The sequence below is a fragment of the Tubulanus polymorphus genome, chromosome 7 (assembly GCF_964204645.1).
Source record: "Tubulanus polymorphus chromosome 7, tnTubPoly1.2, whole genome shotgun sequence".
Classification (NCBI taxonomy): Eukaryota; Metazoa; Nemertea; class Palaeonemertea; order Tubulaniformes; family Tubulanidae; genus Tubulanus; species Tubulanus polymorphus.
In genome coordinates, this window is record NC_134031.1 from 9,875,175 (window position 1) to 9,895,280 (window position 20,106).

At 31.4% G+C, this 20,106-nt stretch overlaps 1 protein-coding gene across 4 annotated transcripts in view; it reads left to right on the forward strand.

Moving 5' to 3' along the window:
* The window catches only part of LOC141908776 (solute carrier family 2, facilitated glucose transporter member 1-like), a 139,562-nt gene that overhangs the window by 67,850 nt on the left and 51,606 nt on the right, over window positions 1-20,106 (forward strand). For 3 of the 4 annotated variants that reach the window (XR_012619633.1, XM_074798972.1, XM_074798971.1), the window contains exon 5: window positions 2,448-2,588. The exons of the other annotated variant lie outside the window; for it this stretch is intronic. Coding sequence is in view for 2 of the 3 variants with exons in the window: in XM_074798972.1 (XP_074655073.1) it covers window positions 2,448-2,588 (141 nt within the window). In the remaining variant the exon portion in view is untranslated. The remainder of the gene's footprint in view (window positions 1-2,447; window positions 2,589-20,106) is intronic. 4 annotated transcript variants of the gene reach the window in all.

The following is a 20,106-nucleotide window of genomic DNA, read 5'->3' on the forward strand; positions in this document are numbered from 1 at the left end:
ATAGAAATATTTCATATAGAAATTTAGTTTTGCGTTCATTAATCAATTTAGATATTTATATTACTGAAAGAAATTTTTTTATGTCAAGAATGGAAAATATATTTAATACGTATAAAGTTACTTTTACCCGGGATGAATATAATATACATATGAAATAAAACCAATTATGTAATATTGGCAGAATTAATTAAATTGTGCTGTTTATTGTGCAACGACAGGCTGTGGTATAAGTTGGAATGATCAATTAAATAATTTATAAAACAATTTGCGTTATTCTGAATTATAATTCATTCATACCTTATTTAGATTTCACACGTATTTTCAAATTAGAATTATATTAAATGAATTAGAATGCCCTTTACCGGGATCAAAATATTTTGAAGAATTGGATAACAATATCAATTTATCTAAGTTTTACAAAATATGTAATGAATTTAATATATAGATATAAATAATTCTGATTGTAGAGCGCATGGTAAAATACGAGGTGTTGGCGAACAGTTTGAAGTAAAGAGAATTTATTAAAGATGTCATAGAGTTGTAGCCTATCATAATTATAATATCGATAACATTAAATGTTGGATTAATTTTATTTTATATAATGGTAAAGGTTTTACAAAGCCTGGTATACAAAGAATAAATCAATCTATTATAATATATCAAATTTGCATTTTAGGATTTCAAGTTGAAACAAGATCACCAATCGTTGGAAAAAATGATATTTCATTTGATGCGCCGAAACAATTTAAAGTCTCATTATCTCATAATGATAAAAATCGATCTATTCCAGAAAACATTTAAAAAAGTCAAAATTATTAAGAAAAATCTCATATAAGATTAGATTATTGTATAGGGCCTAATTTGTTGATAATATCTAATGATTAAGTATTAAAAATTGGGAATATAATTGGGTATAATAATTTAATTAGGACTGCTGGAATAAATAATTCATTTGGAATAAACGACATAAATGAAAAAGTTATCACTGCACAAAAACTAATGGCAGGTGAAAAAAAATAATAAAAGATATACAAACAACAGAAACTAAAACTAAGAATATAAAATTAAATAATGATTCTAAAATAAAACATAACTATACATCAGAAAATATTAAAACTGATAATACTCAACATGATATAATTGAAAGTAATAATAAGATATCACATTAAAATACCAAATTAGCTATAAATTGTATAGGCATTATAACAGGTGGAATATCATATTCTAAATTCTAAATTTGTATATGATATAAATAGAATTCGAGGGTATAGAAGGTGTAGATAATTATGAAATGGATACTTACGACGAACCTGGTATAACTGATGAACAACCACCTGATTTTACTGACACAAGTTTAGTAACGATCACGAAACAGCATATAATTCTAATTTAGAAGGTCCTTATTCTAATAATCTAGAGGGATTTGATAGAATAAAATAAATCAAGAATCGATCCTGCAATGATAATCTAGATTTAGTAAAACAAGACTTAGAATAAAATGAATTAATTCATCATTTTAACCCATATTTGAAACAATATATATATTTTTATGTTATTATTCATTATTGTTATATATATTGTTTCATGTCAGAGGTTGAATGTGCATAAAAAATAAAAATAAATTCGAACTTGCGGGGATTTATTTTCATTTTTTTATGAGCTCGACCTTTCGACCTCTGGTATGAAACAACTTATTCCCTATTAATTTTGTTCACTTAAACGAAATTGATTTGAATTTGTTTATGAGTTTTATTTGCTCAATGAAGTAAAACTGAATTGGATTTTTCGCTGAGTGAAATTTGATTGAATATGCAGTTTGAGTAAATGGCTTATTAGCATATCAAGGTCATCCATCGATTTGATAAAAAGCTATTTATTTTTAATAACCGGACTTTGCATAACTGTCAATTTTCTGTAGTGTATTTGAAAATAGTCATCTCAAAACCAATTATCACGGAGATGTTACAGAAATCGATCTTGAAATACAAATTTGGATCTGTAAATAAAATCCGGAAGTAAAACGGTAGACGATACCGCGGGTTCACGTGAACACCTGCTGATTTCAACGGCTCAGCCTATCATAAAGGAGTCTTTGCATTCTGATTGGCATTTTAAAACTTTTAAAACTTTTTAAAAATTTTTTACAGGACCCTTTTTAAAAATTCAGCTCCCTGGTGTTTTGGAGAACGGATATTAATGAATGATTTGTATAAATATATGCACAGTTGCACAGTAGTCAAAGGTTCTCAGCTCTGGAAACCATGTCATTTAAATTCGCTCCATTTGCATAGTAATAGGCTCAGCCTACGGCTGGCCTGAGAATGTAGCTTTTTGGATTTTACATTATTTTTTTCAGACGAACTTAGTATGGGCAATAAAACCACAAAGGAAAAATACCCGCTTTCGTAGCTGCTTTTCAGCTACATATAGTTTCCATTTCTTTGCAGGTGCTGAAACTGGGCTTGTGCCGATGTACCTTACTGAGATTTCACCGATAAATATACGTGGGGCGATGGGTGTTTTGCATCAGCTTGCTCTTACTAGTGGTATATTTGTTGCCCAGATATTCGGTCTCAATGCAATTTTAGGTACATACTCTTGTGACAGTGTGATAGTTGGCCTATATGAGTATATCATGACATTTTTTACACATATCCGTGGTGTATCCAATGTATAGTTGTACCAGCGTACAGTATTTCTAAGGGTGGCGACAAAATGTGCGGCAGTAGATTTGCGCCCAAGTGGGTTTCTACGAAAGCGTCCTGGGCCCAGTTTCACAAACAAGTTAAACTCAAATTGTTGGTGTAATTGCCATTGGTTACTTCATGTTTTCAATGAGGACAACAATAAAACATAACCGTTTTAGGCTTAAACTTTTTCGTGAAACCGGGCCCTGGTGAATACACTCGGAATACACTAGTTTTTTTCAGTAAAAAAAAATAATTTTGGTCGTTTATCCAGATCAATCCGGTCTATTCGGTAAGGGAGCATCTGTAAATGTCAATAGTTGCGTCAATTAGATTAACTTTCTAATTCGTTTCAACCCGACGCCCCCCCCCCTCCCCCTCGATCAGACACATGCCAAAGTTGGAACTATTGATTTTCTAATGAGAGGCCACAGACAAAGATAAGACATTCTCACGAGTGTATTTTGATCATAACTTTAAATTGAAAAATAGATTAGCAAACTTACAAGTGGAATACCTATTATACTCTAATAGACTTTATATAAACAAAATCAAATATATCTAAAATACCAACAGCATCCTAAAGAGAGACGGTTAAATCTACTGCTTGTAATATATATATTTGAAACTGCAATTCAATTCAATGTTATCTTTATTGCACCGCAATAAATCGATAATTCGGCAGTCGTGACGAATCCGCGGGAGGCCTTCACCTCCACGCTCTTCCGCGAGTTATTCTAATTGAAGCAACTACCGAAATTTTTGAGATGCTCCCTAAATAAATTCGGCAAATAAATATCTCCTTGTTCCTATCAATTTTTAATGTAATACACACATGCACGTTATCAGTATCGATTATGTACTGGTGCACTTGTTTGCACTAAAATTAATATAATTAATTGATAAAAATTGATATTATTGACATAAAGGCATGAAATAAACTATTATTATGCAGGCACTGCCGCAGGTAGTGATTCGAGCCTGATTTGTAGATAAATTTCCTAAACGCGTCATTATCTCAAATTAAGTACACAGATTCCATTTATCATGCTAAGTGAAACAAAAATGTTTTGATGCATGTTGGCATTAACTGTCTTAAATAAAATAAAACAGTACACTTATATACATGATATCCCTAAATTTTGAAATAATTTGCTCTTACGGAGGGTATTTACATTGTTAATTATTTACAAATCTTGGTTGACGATTTAATAATAGTGTTAGAGAAGCGCTAATCGATTTTAAAACCATATCGGATGAAAAATCACGATCGTGATGAGAATCTACACCTTACCAGCGCAGCTGAATGAACGTAAGTGGTGTTAGTATTTACGCACTATCCATGGACGACTGTATTGCGTCATTTGACACAAGGGTTTGCAAAAGGTCTTTGGCGTGAAGGGTTAGGGTTACTTACAACTATCTTACTGATTAAACCCAACCAAGCATAACTTGTTATGAAATTTTAGAGCCCAGTATTTTCGAGACGTTTTATATAAAGACGCAATTTTTTAACCATCTTTTCGTGGCTTGTGGGATTTTGCGGCATAAGTAATTTTTTTCATGACCTTTTTTGCAATCGGGTTTAATGGTTTTGTAAAGCTCCTCTATAGGACCACTCTATATCAACCATCGATGATAATTGGAAATAGTAAAAAAATCAAATTAGTAATCGCGGAAGCATAGACTCATAGCCGGCTTGTGAAATCCGTCTAAGTCGGTCATTCTCTACTATCTTATTCCCAAATTAACCACCGGCATATGGATATATCCGAGTTAAACGTATGCGACTTATCCGTCCTCTACCATAGCTGTTAAGGGAAAACAGATTTTTGGCCTTTTCTTAAATGACATCATATTTTGCCGCAATTGAAGTATCATTCTACAATGTAACATCCTCAGAGTTAACTTGAACCTGTTTAAGACATCATCCTCCAATCAACGACCCCTACTTTAATTCTTTCCGCTTTGATTTGTTAGGGCTCCATAAGCGTGTGAACTTAAATTCAATCCCCGATTTCTTCGGAACTAGCTTCTTGCTTTGAAATTTATTTTTTCTCAAAATTAGTTTCTTCCGAGAAAACTAGTTTCTTCCGAGATACAAACTCAGAATAAACTTTTAAAAACTTTTGACTGGGAAAACTTGTTTATTCCAAGTAACAATCTGTTTTTAAAATCAAATACGTCTTCAGTATGTATCTACGGAAGCGCTCTTGTAAGGTTTGTGTAGATGTGACGTCACAAGATTTTAATGTAGTCTCTAGTAACTGTGTAAACCTTGCGGAAGTCGGATCTAATGGGACCAAGAAAAAACCAAGTCCAACTTAGAATATGTCGCTTTTCACGCCTTTTTCTGAAAACTACTACTTGAGAATTAATTTCCGTTAGCGGAAAAATTGAATCAACATCTACAAGAAATAATATAATAGAAATAAACTATTTCGGGTTAATTTTTCTATACAAATACACTGACCAGAACTAAAATAACGACTGCTGACACGTATCGTCGATTCCAAGCTAGAACCGGCAACAGGGTAGAAATCGAACTGCAATATGGGATGATTTCGGTGAGTGATTTTAACTGTTTCTTCGGGACAAAGAAATGAACTTCTTTAAGAATGAAATGAACTAGTTTCAAACCATTACTATGCATCCTACAATAAAAGCATCGTGTGGCCTTCATTTATTTACAAAAACACTTGAATATATACGTACGTGTATCTAGTAAATGTAATCTATTTTTGTTATTAGGGGTTTCTGACACGAAATGTTGAATTCCGATAGAAATGTAACGATATCTGAATAATGCATTTTCTTTGTATGTACTGCACAATCTATTTTAAATTTAAGATTTTTTATTGTCAGACGACACCGTTGGAAATCTACTGTAGGAGATCAGCAATCGGTATGCCCCTTCAGGTATTCCGGATTAGAAAATGACGGTTTCAGATAAGAGGTCGAGAGGTCGACTCGCCACCACTCACCACCACTTTTAATTTGTGTTCCTTATAGATTGGAGACAGAAAAGTATTTTTAGCACCAATAAATAACAAAATAAAACCAGCAAAAAAGTTTGAAATTAAAAAATTAACTGATGTTACAAAAAGAAATTGAGCCAAAAATATCAAAACTAGAAAAAATAAGAAATAAATATGGTGAAAAAATATCAGAGATTTTGAGTTTTTGTAGCGTAAATACAACGCGTGAATTTAATGTATTTTTACTTGATAAATGGGTTACATTAAATAAAGTTGAATTAAAATTTTTAGAAGAATTTAAGATTATTATTAATTTATCATGGAAAAAATGAAGATGGTCATCATGATTTAGAAATTGTTGAATAAAAAATAAAGAAATTTTTTTTCATTTCTTTATTTTTTATTCAACAATTTCTAAATCATGATGACCATCTTCATTTTTTCAATGATAAATTAATAATAATCTTAAATCATAATTTAGAATTACCTTTCACTACATTTTCTGATATCGCGACTCATTATAAGTTATATTTTTACCAATAAAACTTTTACATTATCCAGATGCAACTAATATTTCTAATTGATGTTTGCAATAAAGATAATATTCAAAATTATTATTCGTAGTAATGTCATTTAAAGTAATATTATCTGGAGTTAATTTTATTTCTGTTATTCCTAAATAATCCAAAGTTTTTTCAATTGGAACATCACTATTTTTAGCGATTTCTATTTCTTCACAGAAAACCCTATTGAGATTCGCGTGATTATTATTATTTTTCCCCTTTTCCACTCAGTTTTTGTTTAAAGTGCAAAGGCTTCCTTACCTTACCGCTGTTGCCGATACAATCCGTATGATATCCTTCTGCTCACTTCAAACTACAGATACTGCATGGGGATTTTGATTAATCCACGTTATAAAGGCACTGTCGAGCCGTAAACATCGGAAATTTGGCCCCGTTCAATTAGTAGCCATGTTCTGTTTTCTTCCGACATTTCTCTCTTCTTTTTGAGAAAGAGCTATCGAATTATTCCCTCTCTTCTCCACAATCAATTTCAGTGTCAAAGTTCAGTGTCCGAGTCGAAGTGTTTACGAGCTCGGCGTTCGCGAGTCCGACAGGTTTACGGGCATTTGTTTGTTACCTCTTTTATATTATTGATTTCTTGTTATTCCGGTTATTTCATTTAAATATATTGCTGATCAGTTCATGTAATCAAAAGCGTCAATAAATAAATTTTGAATTGATCAAGTTTAAATCAAGGTCGTTGAGTCGCGGTCGGCTACTAGAGTGGGTAAACGTTCGTCTCAGAGAAAAACAAACGAAAGAAAAGTATCAGGTGGTTATCGATAGCCTACTACGGTACACACAGTTGACAAACAGTGTTAGGCCTGTGCCGGTTGGTGCATACTGGGACTAAAATATACTGGTTGGTCAGTTGGTTCGGTTGTGAAGTGTGGAAGCTAAGAAAGCCTACCACCGGTATTTATTTGTCTATAGGCCTATTATATAGTAGCCAATACCATTTCAAGTACGAAGTTGTTACCCGTACGTGACTGTACGGTGATATCCACAGGTTAACCGTACGTGAGTTCCTATAATCTGCAAACGCGCATGCGCGAAAAATAGAGTTTTGGTTAGGTGAGGCTAGGCTATTTGTAAATCAAAGTTCATCCACCCTGCATTTACGTACGTTCTGTGGCACAGTGGGTAAATCACTGGACTACAACTGGATTTTTTTTTCGTTTAATGGTTTCGAATCCCAATATTGCAAGTCTCAGCGTCAACGTACTCACATACGGCTAACCTGTAGAAATCACCGTACAGTCACGTACAGGTAACAGCAGCGTTTTAAGTATTAAGTGAGTACGATAAGCCTACCATGCCTATGTACTACAAACACAACTTTATCCCTCTCGTCGGCCCTACAGTGATGTTACTATAACTGGTTCCATTATAACATGGATAGGATTCATCATCATCGTCAGTAATAGGGATAATAGGGGTTCAAGCCAAAGGTCGAACGGTCGAGCTCATAAAAAATAAACAAGAAAATTAACTTTAATAAATTATTTGACGCCTGCGAAAAAATGTAGAATTTCTGGTTTAAGCTAATGTGGAATTGCAAATTTGAAATCGAAGTTTTAAGAAATTTCGGGAATTATGAGATTTGGCGATTGGGTAGATGATACAGTCTTCGACTGGTCTAATCAAAAAAAAAAAATTGTCAACTTGTGACTTCGATTCACTTTTGCCTCTAAGCTGGTCTGCAACTTCATTGCCTCCATGGTTGAAGAAAGAGCTCTTCTGATGTCTGCTTCATCATGACTTTGAGCATATCGTGTAGCCAGCCAGCCCGGTCCTGGGGCCCGGTCTGGCTGTTACTCGATATCCTAGACTTGAGTCTGGGTTGAAGTAGACATTGTCATTTAAAAAACTTATTCATGTTATTCTGTATGAATTACCCGTGTGTCTTGTATTTTCTTATTTTAAAATTTGTAAATTTATTGATTTTTGGAATTTTATCCCGGAATTTCAATGTAATAAGGATCAATAAAGTATTGAATTGAATTGTCACCGTATACACATGCCATCAGTGGACGCGGAGCCATATATGACAGCTATGCTATTATAAATTGCTAATCTCATGAAACCTGCATACGTGTAATATCGAACATATTTTCTAAAACATTTGAATATTGAAATTATATGTTTACACGTTTTTATATAGACCGCTTGTAGCCGCCGATGAAATTCAAGCCGGCCCAACTCAGATCGTAGATAGCTTCGTCATTCCACTAGCATCCCCATGTCAGGGTCTGACTTTTATATCAGCCTTCCAAATCGTGTATACATCCGCCATTTAACCGAATAATCCGATTTACTTATCATTTCTATTTATCCCTGCCGCTCCTGATATAATCATACATCCTTTACTATTACAATACGTCTTTTCATGATATTCAATGCGATATAACATTTCGACGTTCAAACAGAGCTCATTATATAATCACATGGAGCCATTCTACATCTTTATCAATAATATTTTGCCAAATAGCTTGTATGTGTACGCATAAACCTGTGACGTTTTGCACATCGATTTACGGTTGTCGTTTGTAAAATGACTGAATGGTTATCATTGTTTAGGTTTCATAATGGTAACGTTTTATAAGGCGTCAAAAAATAAATTCTCACACGCTCGAATTTATTTTTCATTTTTTACTCACTCGCCCCTCCGACCTTTAACCTGAACCCCTATTATCCCTATTACTCTTAAAATATTCATATATATGAATAACATATAAATGAATAACTTCTAAAATCAATTTTGATAAAAAATTTAGTATTAAAATGGAAGCAAATAAGAAGTACTACTGTCCAACATGTAAAATCAATATAGATAAATCTCAAAAAGCAAGACACAATAAAACTAGAACACATTTAGAAAATAAATTTAAGTTAGAATATAAAGATGATATATTTGAAACTAAATTAGATGAATTAAAGAATGAAAAAGAAACATACAAATGTGATACATGTAATCAATCATTCAGTGATAAAAGATATTATAAAGAACATTTAAAATCTAAAAGTCATATTAGAAATATGAATAATGATAACTTATTTTCATTATTTAACATTAGAAATTATATCTCAGCAACAAATTTAGTGTATGGAAGAAACTATAAAATTGATAATATTTCTATAATCAATCAAATATTATCAAATGGAGCATATTTAATTATTGAACTGATAGATAATGGAATCAAAAATCCTAACATATTTAATACTGTTTTAAATCATAAAGGAACTTTAGATGAACAAATTATAAATATTCTTGAAACTCCTTTCAATGAAAGAAATGATGATTTAATACTTTCTAGAGGTTACAATAATTTGATTAACTTAAGAATTGAAAAAAGACAATTATATTATTTAAATTTTGATGATAAACCAATTATCTATAATGAAAATTCATCAAATATTGGTATTCAATGTGAATTAGATAATGAAACATCATTCAAAGATGTTGCAGTTCAATGTAATTTAGATGATGAATTAAGAAAATTCAATCCTAATGAAAAAGTGTATTGTTATTGTGGCGGCAAATATTTAAGATCACATAAATCAAAACATTTTCAAACAGTTAAACATATCAATTATGAAAAAATAATAAATATATATTGAAATAAGATTAAGCTGTATGTTTCAAATATATAGTAGTTAAAGCATGGAGAAATTAGTTAATGAATAACTGTTAGGTAGTAAGTTTAATTGTTATTTGATTTGAAACATATAAAAGTTAAATATTTCTAAAATATTAAATATTTATCAATTTATTGATTTTTTTCTTTAAATAAATGGATGATTTCAACATACCAACCGGAAGTAGTAATTTGAAGCATTATCTTATAGCAGAAGGGTTAATATTGGCTGCGCTTTACTTGTACTATGAGAATATTTCAAAAGATCTAATGAATGAAAATATAAAATTTAGCAAGAAATTAAAGAAGTTAAATGGAAACAATCACAGAAAAAATAACAATAAAAAAGTGAATGATTTAAAAGAATTAGAGGATTAAAACAGCATCTTTTGATTTAATTTATTCTATATATTTTGACTATAAAAATGAGTGAAAATAAGGTATTAGAAATGTTACACCTTATATATAAAAATCAACAGAATATTAAATCAATTATTATGATTTCAGGTCATTCTCAGTTTATACTATAAAACAGTTGTTAGAAATCTATGATAGCTGTAAAATTAGATATACACAATTGAAAGATAACAAATTATATTTCAGATAGATTGAATAATATTAAGTGTTGTGAAATATGCAAGAAAAGATATAAAAATAAAAAGAGTTTGTGAAATCACATGTATATTCATGAATTAGATGAAAAATTATATGAATCAAAATAAGAACTTGACTGTTAAATCAGCTGAAAATTTATTAGTTGAAATGTATGAAAATGAGTAAATTATATTTATGTTAAAAAGGGGGGTTGAGGTATCAATGTATTAAATACGTATCGATGTATTAAATACGTATTCAATACGTACAAATACGTATTAATGTATCAAATACGTATTAAATACATATTATGCTTTATCTTCTAAATTTTAGTCACAGAAGTAATTTATGTTTTAATTCATTCAAATATGATATTGTGATTCCTTACATTTGACTAGGATAATACAAGAGTGATATTAGTTAGTTGGCTTATTAAATTAGAGAAACAATGAAATAATACTAACAGTTAAAGTTATTTAATATCTTTTTGAATCTTGTTAAATTCTCTTCAGTCTATTGTTTAACAAGAACAATTTAATTTCCTGTTGAATCTATTTGAATTCTAGTCAATTCTCGTTAAACAATATACTGAATAGAATTTAACAAGATTCAAAAAGAAATTAAATAACTTTAACTGTTAGTATTATTTCATTGTTTCTCTAATTGAATACCAACATTTGATGAATTTTCATAGATAATTTGTTTATTATCAAAATTGAAATAATATAATTGTCTTTTTTCAATTCTTAAGTTAATCAAATCATTGTAATCTTTAGCAAGTATTATATCATCATTTCTTTCATTGAAAGGAGTTTCAAGAATATTCATAATTTTTTCATCTTAAGTTCCTTTATGATTTAAAACAGTATTAAATATGTTAGGATTTTTGATTCCATTATCTATCAGTTCAATAATTAAATATGCTTCATTTGATAATATTTGATTGATTATAGAAATATTATCAATTTTATATTTTCTTCCATACACTAACTTTGTTGCTGAGATATAATTTTTAATGTTAAATAATGAAAATAAGTTATCATTATTCATATTTCTAATATGACTTTTAGATTTTAAATGTTCTTTATAATATCTTTTATCACTGAATGATTGATTACATGTATCACATTTGTATGTTTCTTTTTCATTCTTTAATTCATCTAATTTAGTTTCTAATATATCATCTTTATATTTTAAATTTAATTTATTTTCTAAATGTGTTCTAGTTTTATTGTGCCTTGCTTTTTGGGATTTATCTATATTGATTTTACACGTTGGACACTAGTACTTCTTATTTGCTTCCATTTTAATACTAAATTTTTTATTAAAATTGATTTTAGAAGTTATTCATTTATATGTTATTCATATATATGAATATTTTAAGAGTAATAGGGATAATAGGGGTTCAGTTTAAAGGTCGAAGGGGCGAGTGGGTAAAAAATGAAAAATAAATTCGAGCGTGCGAGAATTTTTTTAAATTTTTTTTTATGAGCTCGACCGTTCGACCTTTGGCTTGAACCCCTATTATCCCTATTACTATCGTCATCATCATCATCATTGTCATTGTCATCATCATCATCATCATCATCATCATCATCATCATCATCTTTATTTTCCTTTACAATTTCAGTTACATATAACGCAAAATCATGGATTTATTTCGCAGTATATATAACAGAAATAGAGAGGAGGGAGCAGTAAAAAGCCGAGGCTTGTATGAAACTGGCCCCTAAACCCATCCCGAAACCCAGTTTTCACAGCCTTACGCTGATACGGGCCACATTAAAAAGAATTAAAATGACACTCGGTCTTGCCACCAATTTTTTTCTAATTCTACATTTTTCGTTTTAACGCATCGTTAAAACCAGATTTTCGTTTTAACGCATCGTTAAAACCTGTTTTTCGTTTTAACGCATCGTTAGAATATTGGGGAGTAACATCTGGGTTATGAATATAGTTTAGTTTTTCAAAACTGCGATTAGGATCAAAGTTTTGATGAACCTAAGCATGACGCTTCGAAATCTTTGGGTTTGAGTTCTCAATTGTGTGGACTACATAATTTTTGAGATACTTTTAAAAAAATTGATATTCCGTTATGGAAAAGTACGTCAAATTGTATGAATACATATATGTTTTATGTTATGATACGTGAGGCTACAAACGTTTGGCTTGCGACTTACGAGTTACATACGCATGCTTGCTTGCTTGCATACATACATACATACATACATACATTCATACATACACACATACGTATATATAGTCATGACTATATTTTATGTTATAAAGCGTGGCTGCAAAAGTGGCAAGTTCGCGCGCGCTTAGATGTTAGATGTGGAATCGAAAATCAAGTTTCCAATCCAAGAGTGGCATTTTGATTTTTGCCTCTTAGTCTTTGAGGCGCCCAGCAGATGTATTCTTAGCAGATGTAATCTTTGACTATTGTTACAACTTCAATATTTTTGTAATGCTAAGCTCACCAATTGCAAAATATATTCAGTTTGTGATATATCTTCGTTGTATATTGTTGCTTAATTCAGATGTTGATTCTTTCATCAACTAGATGAGGTGGTACAATGCCCCCACTCTGATGAGTGAACAGCATTTGAGAAAATATGAATAACAACATAGCAGATGTAAATCTAGCCAGCAACGACAAGGAATTTAATTCAAGAGGGAGAGAGGTAGACGAATCTTGTAGAGAATAATACAAGGCTCTATCACGCTTACGTAATTTTTCAACAAAGCCCCTGGTGGCCGTTTACAAAGAAATCGCTCGGAATCAATTTACGTAGACCCCCTGGTGGCCACATCTAGAACTTGCAACAAGAATGTCCCCATACTAAGTTTGAAAAACGTTAGTTAAGAATTAAAGGCTCCATTGATTGGTCACAATTTGATCTACAGCGACCTGATATCATGTCTAGCATTAAAGTCAGTTCACTTTTAATCAGTTCACTTTTCCGAGAATGAAAATGAAAACTTTGATTTTTCCATCATTATTAATTTTTTTAACGCGGCGTTAAAACGAAAAACTGGTTTTAACGATGCGTTAAAACGAAAAACTGGATTTAACGGTGCGGTAAAACGAAAAACTGGTTTAAACGTAGCGTTAAAATTCGTTTTAACGTAGCGTTAAAACGAAAAACTGTTTTCTTTGTTGTGTGTGTTTCTAATATACAGTGCATAGTGAGGTCCGTGAATGTATCGCAATCAAACTGACAGTGCTATACGCATTGATAGACCGTCAGTAGGAAAGCGGCACAAACACGTGAATATTGAATACATGTTTGTACACTTACGTATATACAGTCTTGATCGGGTTTTATTTACATTGTCACGATTATGTTTTTGGTAGTTTTTAATGAGACCGATGTCAAGAGGCAACTTTCCAGTCACCATTGCGCGTAGATAGACTGAGCTTGCTATCCTAAGGCCAAAAACGGAGGCAGCGTTCCAGCTATCGCGGCAATGAGACTGCGTTTACAATCAAAACATCAGAAAGAGTAAACTAATGCGTATGTGATGATATAGAGCAAAAGTGGTCAGACAGTTCTATGTGTATTGATACACCGTCATCCCTGTTCGATCTCAATCAGAACATACCTCAAGTGTCAAAGTCGGGATATGTAGGTGTAAGTAATAAAAAATGGCGTTGGGTTTAATTAATAGACTACGCTAATGGTGTCGATTGTGATTCTGTTTACTACGTTCAGTCCGCTTGCGTCCAGGTGTATAAGTACATCGTTAAGAGTCCAAATATGAAGGCTTTGTTGAAGCATGATTTCTTGGTTTAGGCGATCTATTAGCGAGTTTTTGAAATAAATTATAGTGTTGATGCGGCCAGACTGGTTTTAACGATGCATTAAAACGAAGAACTGGTTTTAACGATGCGTTAAAACGAAAAACTGGTTTCAACGAAGAGTTAAAACGAAAAACTGGTTTTTAACGATGCCTTAAAACGAGAAACTAGTTTTAACGATGCGTTAAAACGAAAAATGTAGAATTAGAAAAAAATTGGTGAAGACCGAGTGTCATTTTAATATCAGCCACCATACATACAGCAAGCACACAACATATTCACACAACACAATCACATCAAAATCTCTCATACGTATAAATGCATGTTTGAATATAAATTCGAATCCAAATAAAAATTTAATCATAAAGGGTCATTATTTCTAATAAGACGAAAGAAAGTAAGTTTTTTATTTTCTTTTAAAAATGTTTAATGATTTCGAAGTTTGAGTTGTTTTATCTAGATTGTTCCAAATATTGGGTCCTTTAATTTTCAAAGATTGTGATTTTAATACAGTATTAAATCTTCCGGTAGCAATTTGGTTCGCAGAACGTAAATTTCGGTTATGTAAATCATAACTTCTTTTAAAGCAATTTATTAAAATATTGGGTCAGGACTAGCCTAAAGTCTAATTCAGTCTATGCACTAATTCACTCGATAGGCCTATTTTTAAAACAATACAGTGAAGTATTCACACGCAGAAAGGCTAATTGATTTGAGCCATGCAATCAAATTTTACTCAGGCCTTCTCTGACCTGCTGACATTAATAGTCAAACCTAGATCCAAAACGTTCATGTGGTCACTGCTTGTATACCAGAAATCATGGTAGGCCTGTGCATTTTGCTGTACGTAGGTTTGGTATAACGATTTCTCCAATCTTGACTGATAAGTGTACTGTACGCATTATACAATTGTACCAATATGAATAGGGCTTATTATTTCCTGCTTTTTTAAGGCTTACGTTCATTCAAATATCCAACATCGGTGAAAGTTTGATTACTGTAAACATGTACTGTAGGTTTTCATGTTGTATGAATATTTTGCAGTTCAAATGGGTATGATGCTGATTCCAATGTCAAACACATGAAGTTAAAATGCTCAAGGACAGTTATCACCAAGATATCTATATTCGACCGATGTTGCACCATAGAAGATCTGATTCTTTCAACTCAAGCAAAGTGATTCAACACGATCGACGTAACACTGGAATAGGTTTGCAGTGACTAACAGTTCATTTCATTTAGTCCTATGTACTTTTTGGCCAATTTGGATTTGATTGTAATTGAAACTCTGGAACTGTTAACGAGAGACAAGTAAGACAAGTGGAAAAAAATGAACATTAATTTTCTAAGATCAAGAGTGACTCTCTACCGTTTATTAAGAAACCCACAAAACTAGTAGAATAGGTTTAATATTTACACACATGTTGCAGGTATAAATTGTTTATCAGTATATAATTTGTAATCGATAAAAGCCGAAATCAACATCGGCCCGAAAGCCAGACCAAATCAATTCATAATTTATTGATTGAATCTACACTACAATATATGTATTTATTCAAATATTTCAATAAAAACATTAACTTCTTAAATCTATTCTAAATCATAAAACGTTCTTAATTGTGAATTAACTCAATCTATCGACTCAGCAGGTGCTTAAGATGAGTTCTTAATAAATATAACAATAATTGTTCCACCTAAAACCCAAATTATTTCATATTTTTGTTGTTCATTGCTTGGTGTATAAAAATCTCATAATTTAGGTTTATATAGGTTTAATTTTTCACGATTTGTTACTGATTCATATAAACTCCTTAAAAAGGTTCATCACCTGATTGAAATCTCTATGTGAAATATTTTGATTATTTAATTCTTTATTAATATAATCCATATAATTTTTTCTTTTTTCCCTTCATTCCTCTGCAGCTTTATTATATTTTTCTAATGCTAAATTATGTATCTTTTTACCACTTTTAATCAATATGTTTGAATAAATAACCGCCACATGTAAATGAAAAGCAGAATCCAAGAACATGTCTATCGCACTTTTGAGCCCAAACGTCTACTTTTACTTAGTAGCCACTATAGAACAATAAGCAATTAACGATATCGGCTACTTTTCCAGTAGTATACATTTCAAAACCGTCACTCTGAAATTGTATTCCTTTCAATTCAGTTGGTTTTCTATGGTGGCTGTTTCGAAGAGTCGAATATAGAAAAGTGACCATTTTAAAACATCTGGTTTCGATAGTGCACACTAGCAGTAGAGGTGACTGTAAAACCACCGATCTGTAAACAGTGACTTTGTGATAGTAACTCCTACCCTAACAGCTACTTTCAAAACACATCGTTCCTAAAAGTCAACTATTGAAAAGTGACCATTTTGAGATGGCTTGGTAATTTCCTGTTCAAAATAGCAGCATCGGTTAAAGATTTGCAGTGATACGTGAGAGGTTAAAGGGTACCGTTAAACCCTATATGCTTTGTATACAGAACTCTGTATGCTTTGAATACAGTTCTGTGAATAGAAAATCAAAGTTTTTGAGTTGCTAAGAATCCCCTAATTTATATTACGCTCAACAAAATGGCAATATCCAATTGATTTATATAACATCATCATGGATTAAATCCATTAATACTAATACATATTGTGTAGTGCCAGTGCTAATTTCAGGGGCGGATCCAGGGGCATGTTTTGACCATGTCGACCAATAAAAAGGGTATATATTGTTAATTTAGGGCGGAAAGGCATATCAGCAAAATTTTTTTAATTTAACTTCCATTAGAGCTTTCTGAGCATCTCTGAGAGGCATTAAGTCAAGAAACATAGGTTATATATCTAGGAAAAATATCTATTGTGTATCTCGGGTGGTTAACACGGCAAATTTTGAAAAAGAGAAAAAAAATTAAAAGGCACTTTGAAATTCCGACACGGTGGACACAGTCTAAATCCGCCCCTGAATTTAGAATTTTAAGATTTTTGTTTTACATTTGCGATTATAAAACATTCTGGTGCGTTCATACATCTTTGATTTTGTAGAAAAGAAAGATAAAAGAATATATTTGTCTTTTAGGCTTAGTTAGTTTTTAAGGAGAGATGAATATACAAATAAAATCATATGGTTCATAGAATTAATTACGTCCTATTTATCTCATTATCTGGATGAAGACTACACAAAATATTCCGAAAAAAATGTATCTAAAATACTTAGAATTAACCTTGAATTTATTGTTCATTTCGATACAAACGATTTTTAAGTAATCCATGCTATGTTCACTTTGTAACGCTGTTCTCTGCTTGTTCGTTAATGAATATTGAATCATTTTATCGCTTGCTAGAAGTGATTCCCTGATCCAATCTTATTTCATAATTATACAGTTTGGTTGAAATGAAATTACAAACTTATTATAAAAGATCCCACGATTAGCGTATAATAGTGCTGTGTTGAGACGTTCACGTAATTTTGAAATCAGCAATTTCATTGATAGAAAAAAACTTCGTTTGGCTTAAGACGTTAAAGAAATGTGATAGGCTGTAATTTCAGTTTCACATACTTTCCTACTTTTTTGAGTAAATTGTTTATATAGGTTATAAAATACCCAGAGGCAGCTATCGGTCAGCAGGTCACTCACACTGGCTAACTAGACAGTGATCGATGAACGATTGAACAAACTGCATTGGCCACCAAAAGACCACGAACCAAAAGTTTTACCTCTGAGTAATAATAAACTTAGCACCGCAATATCTCTATTTGACTTTATTTCAAGGTGCCAATAAAATAATACGCCAAAATGTACAATGTTTGAACTTCGCTGAATCGATGAACCAATGAATCGCTGAATTATAAGATAATTATCAGTTTTTTCCAACTTACCTCTTTTTCACAAATTGTCGTAAAATAATAACTGCTAATATGTGGCACCATATTCGCAAATAAAATTCGCTATAAATGCAGACCTATGCTTTGAAATAGCTGCATTTGTTAGAATTGAATTCTTCATTGAATTATATCGCCATGAAAAGAAGGAAATTTAGATTTATCTTAAAACTACACAACTATTGACAATTTGTAAACAAATTTAACTCCAATCTCGACTTTTATTGGGTAGAGTTGGGAATCGCTCATAACATTTCACATCCTCAGAGAGTATCTTCAATATCTTCAGATCTTAACTGAGTCACTCTATACCCAAAACTATAGCGTGTCAGTGAGTAGAGTTTTCACTATAGTTTCTGAGTATGTTTATATTGTCACGTATCACTGCAAATCTGAAGCATGTGTTGCTGCAGTGTATTTATAACAGGGAATCTGGCAAGCAATCTCAAAATGGTTACTTTTCAATAGTTGACTTTTAGGAACGATGTGTTTTGAGAGTAGCAGTTATGGTAGGAGTTACTATCACAAAGTCACTGTTTACATACGGGTGGTTTTACAGTCATCTCTACGTGTTTAAAAATGGTCACTTTTCAATAGTAGACTCTTCGAAACAGCCACCATAGAAAACCAACCGAATTGAAAGGAATACTATTCCAGAGTGACTGATTTGAAATGTATACTACTCGAAAAGTAGCCGATATCGTTAATTGCTTATTGTTCTCAAGTGGCTACTAAGTAAAAGTAGGCGTTTGGGCTCAAAAATGCGATAGACATGTTCTTGGATTCGGCCTTTCAAATGCTCAAGCGTTAACAATTGCTGATTCTATAATAGTTATAATTGCAGATACCATTTATTTAACAAAAAAAATTTAACGTCAATTGGAGGAATTTATTTTTGTTTTTCTAAATAATCAATTCTTAAATTAGATGAAGTAACTGCTAATGTTAATTTTAAAATATCATTTATATCAAATCTATCAAAATAAACATTTCGTATTTTAAATACTTTTTTTAAATATCATTGTATATCCAACAGTTCCAACTGATTATAATGTTCCATTATATAATCCATTTATGATCCACTTCTGATACGCCATTTATCTAACAAAAATTACCATCTTCAAAATATTTTTTTAATTTTTATTATTATTATTTCAACATTCATAATATTATTAGTTGAATTTTCATATATTTTAGTTATTATTTTTTTAATATCATCAATAATAAAATCTTCATCTAATTGGTAAAATTCTAAAGATTCTCTAATTAAATCATAAATTTTTTCTACATTATAAGTTTCTTTATTTATTGTTGTTTCATAATTAAATGTTGTTTCATTATAAAATGTAGTATTTCTAATATGCGTTATTACATCATTAATATCAAATTTCATTTCTTTTTCACGTTTAAAATCAAATCCAAATTATATGCTCGGTCCAACATTTATATTCATATTTATATAACAAAAAAGTTACTCTTTACATCTTATAAAAGATTAATAATTCATAAATTACAGGAAAATTATTTAGATCATTAATATATCCATAATTATTTCTTATTATGTACTTTCGCTTTAGCGAAGTCCATCTTGTTATACATATGAAACTTTCTTCCTTTGGTACAAAATAATTCCCAAACGAGGCTTAGTTTCTCTTCGGAACGTTTAAAACATACAATGCAGTAATAGAAGCTCTGACCCTATTGAATTTCATCGGAATCCGTTACTTATTTAACAATTTACTTATTTATTTGTTGTTGGAACTACATTTCGTCTCGGAAGAACGAATGCCCTTTTACGTATATTCATGCTTCACACACGTGCTCGTCACAGACTCGCTGCTATGTGATGTATCGATCTGTGTATGTATATGACAAGCGCCTCGTGCGTGGCCTAGTTTAAGTTTTCCTGGAAATTGCAAATGTTTCAACTGCCAAGGCTTCGTCGCGGCTAGCCGTGAAAAGCAGTGAA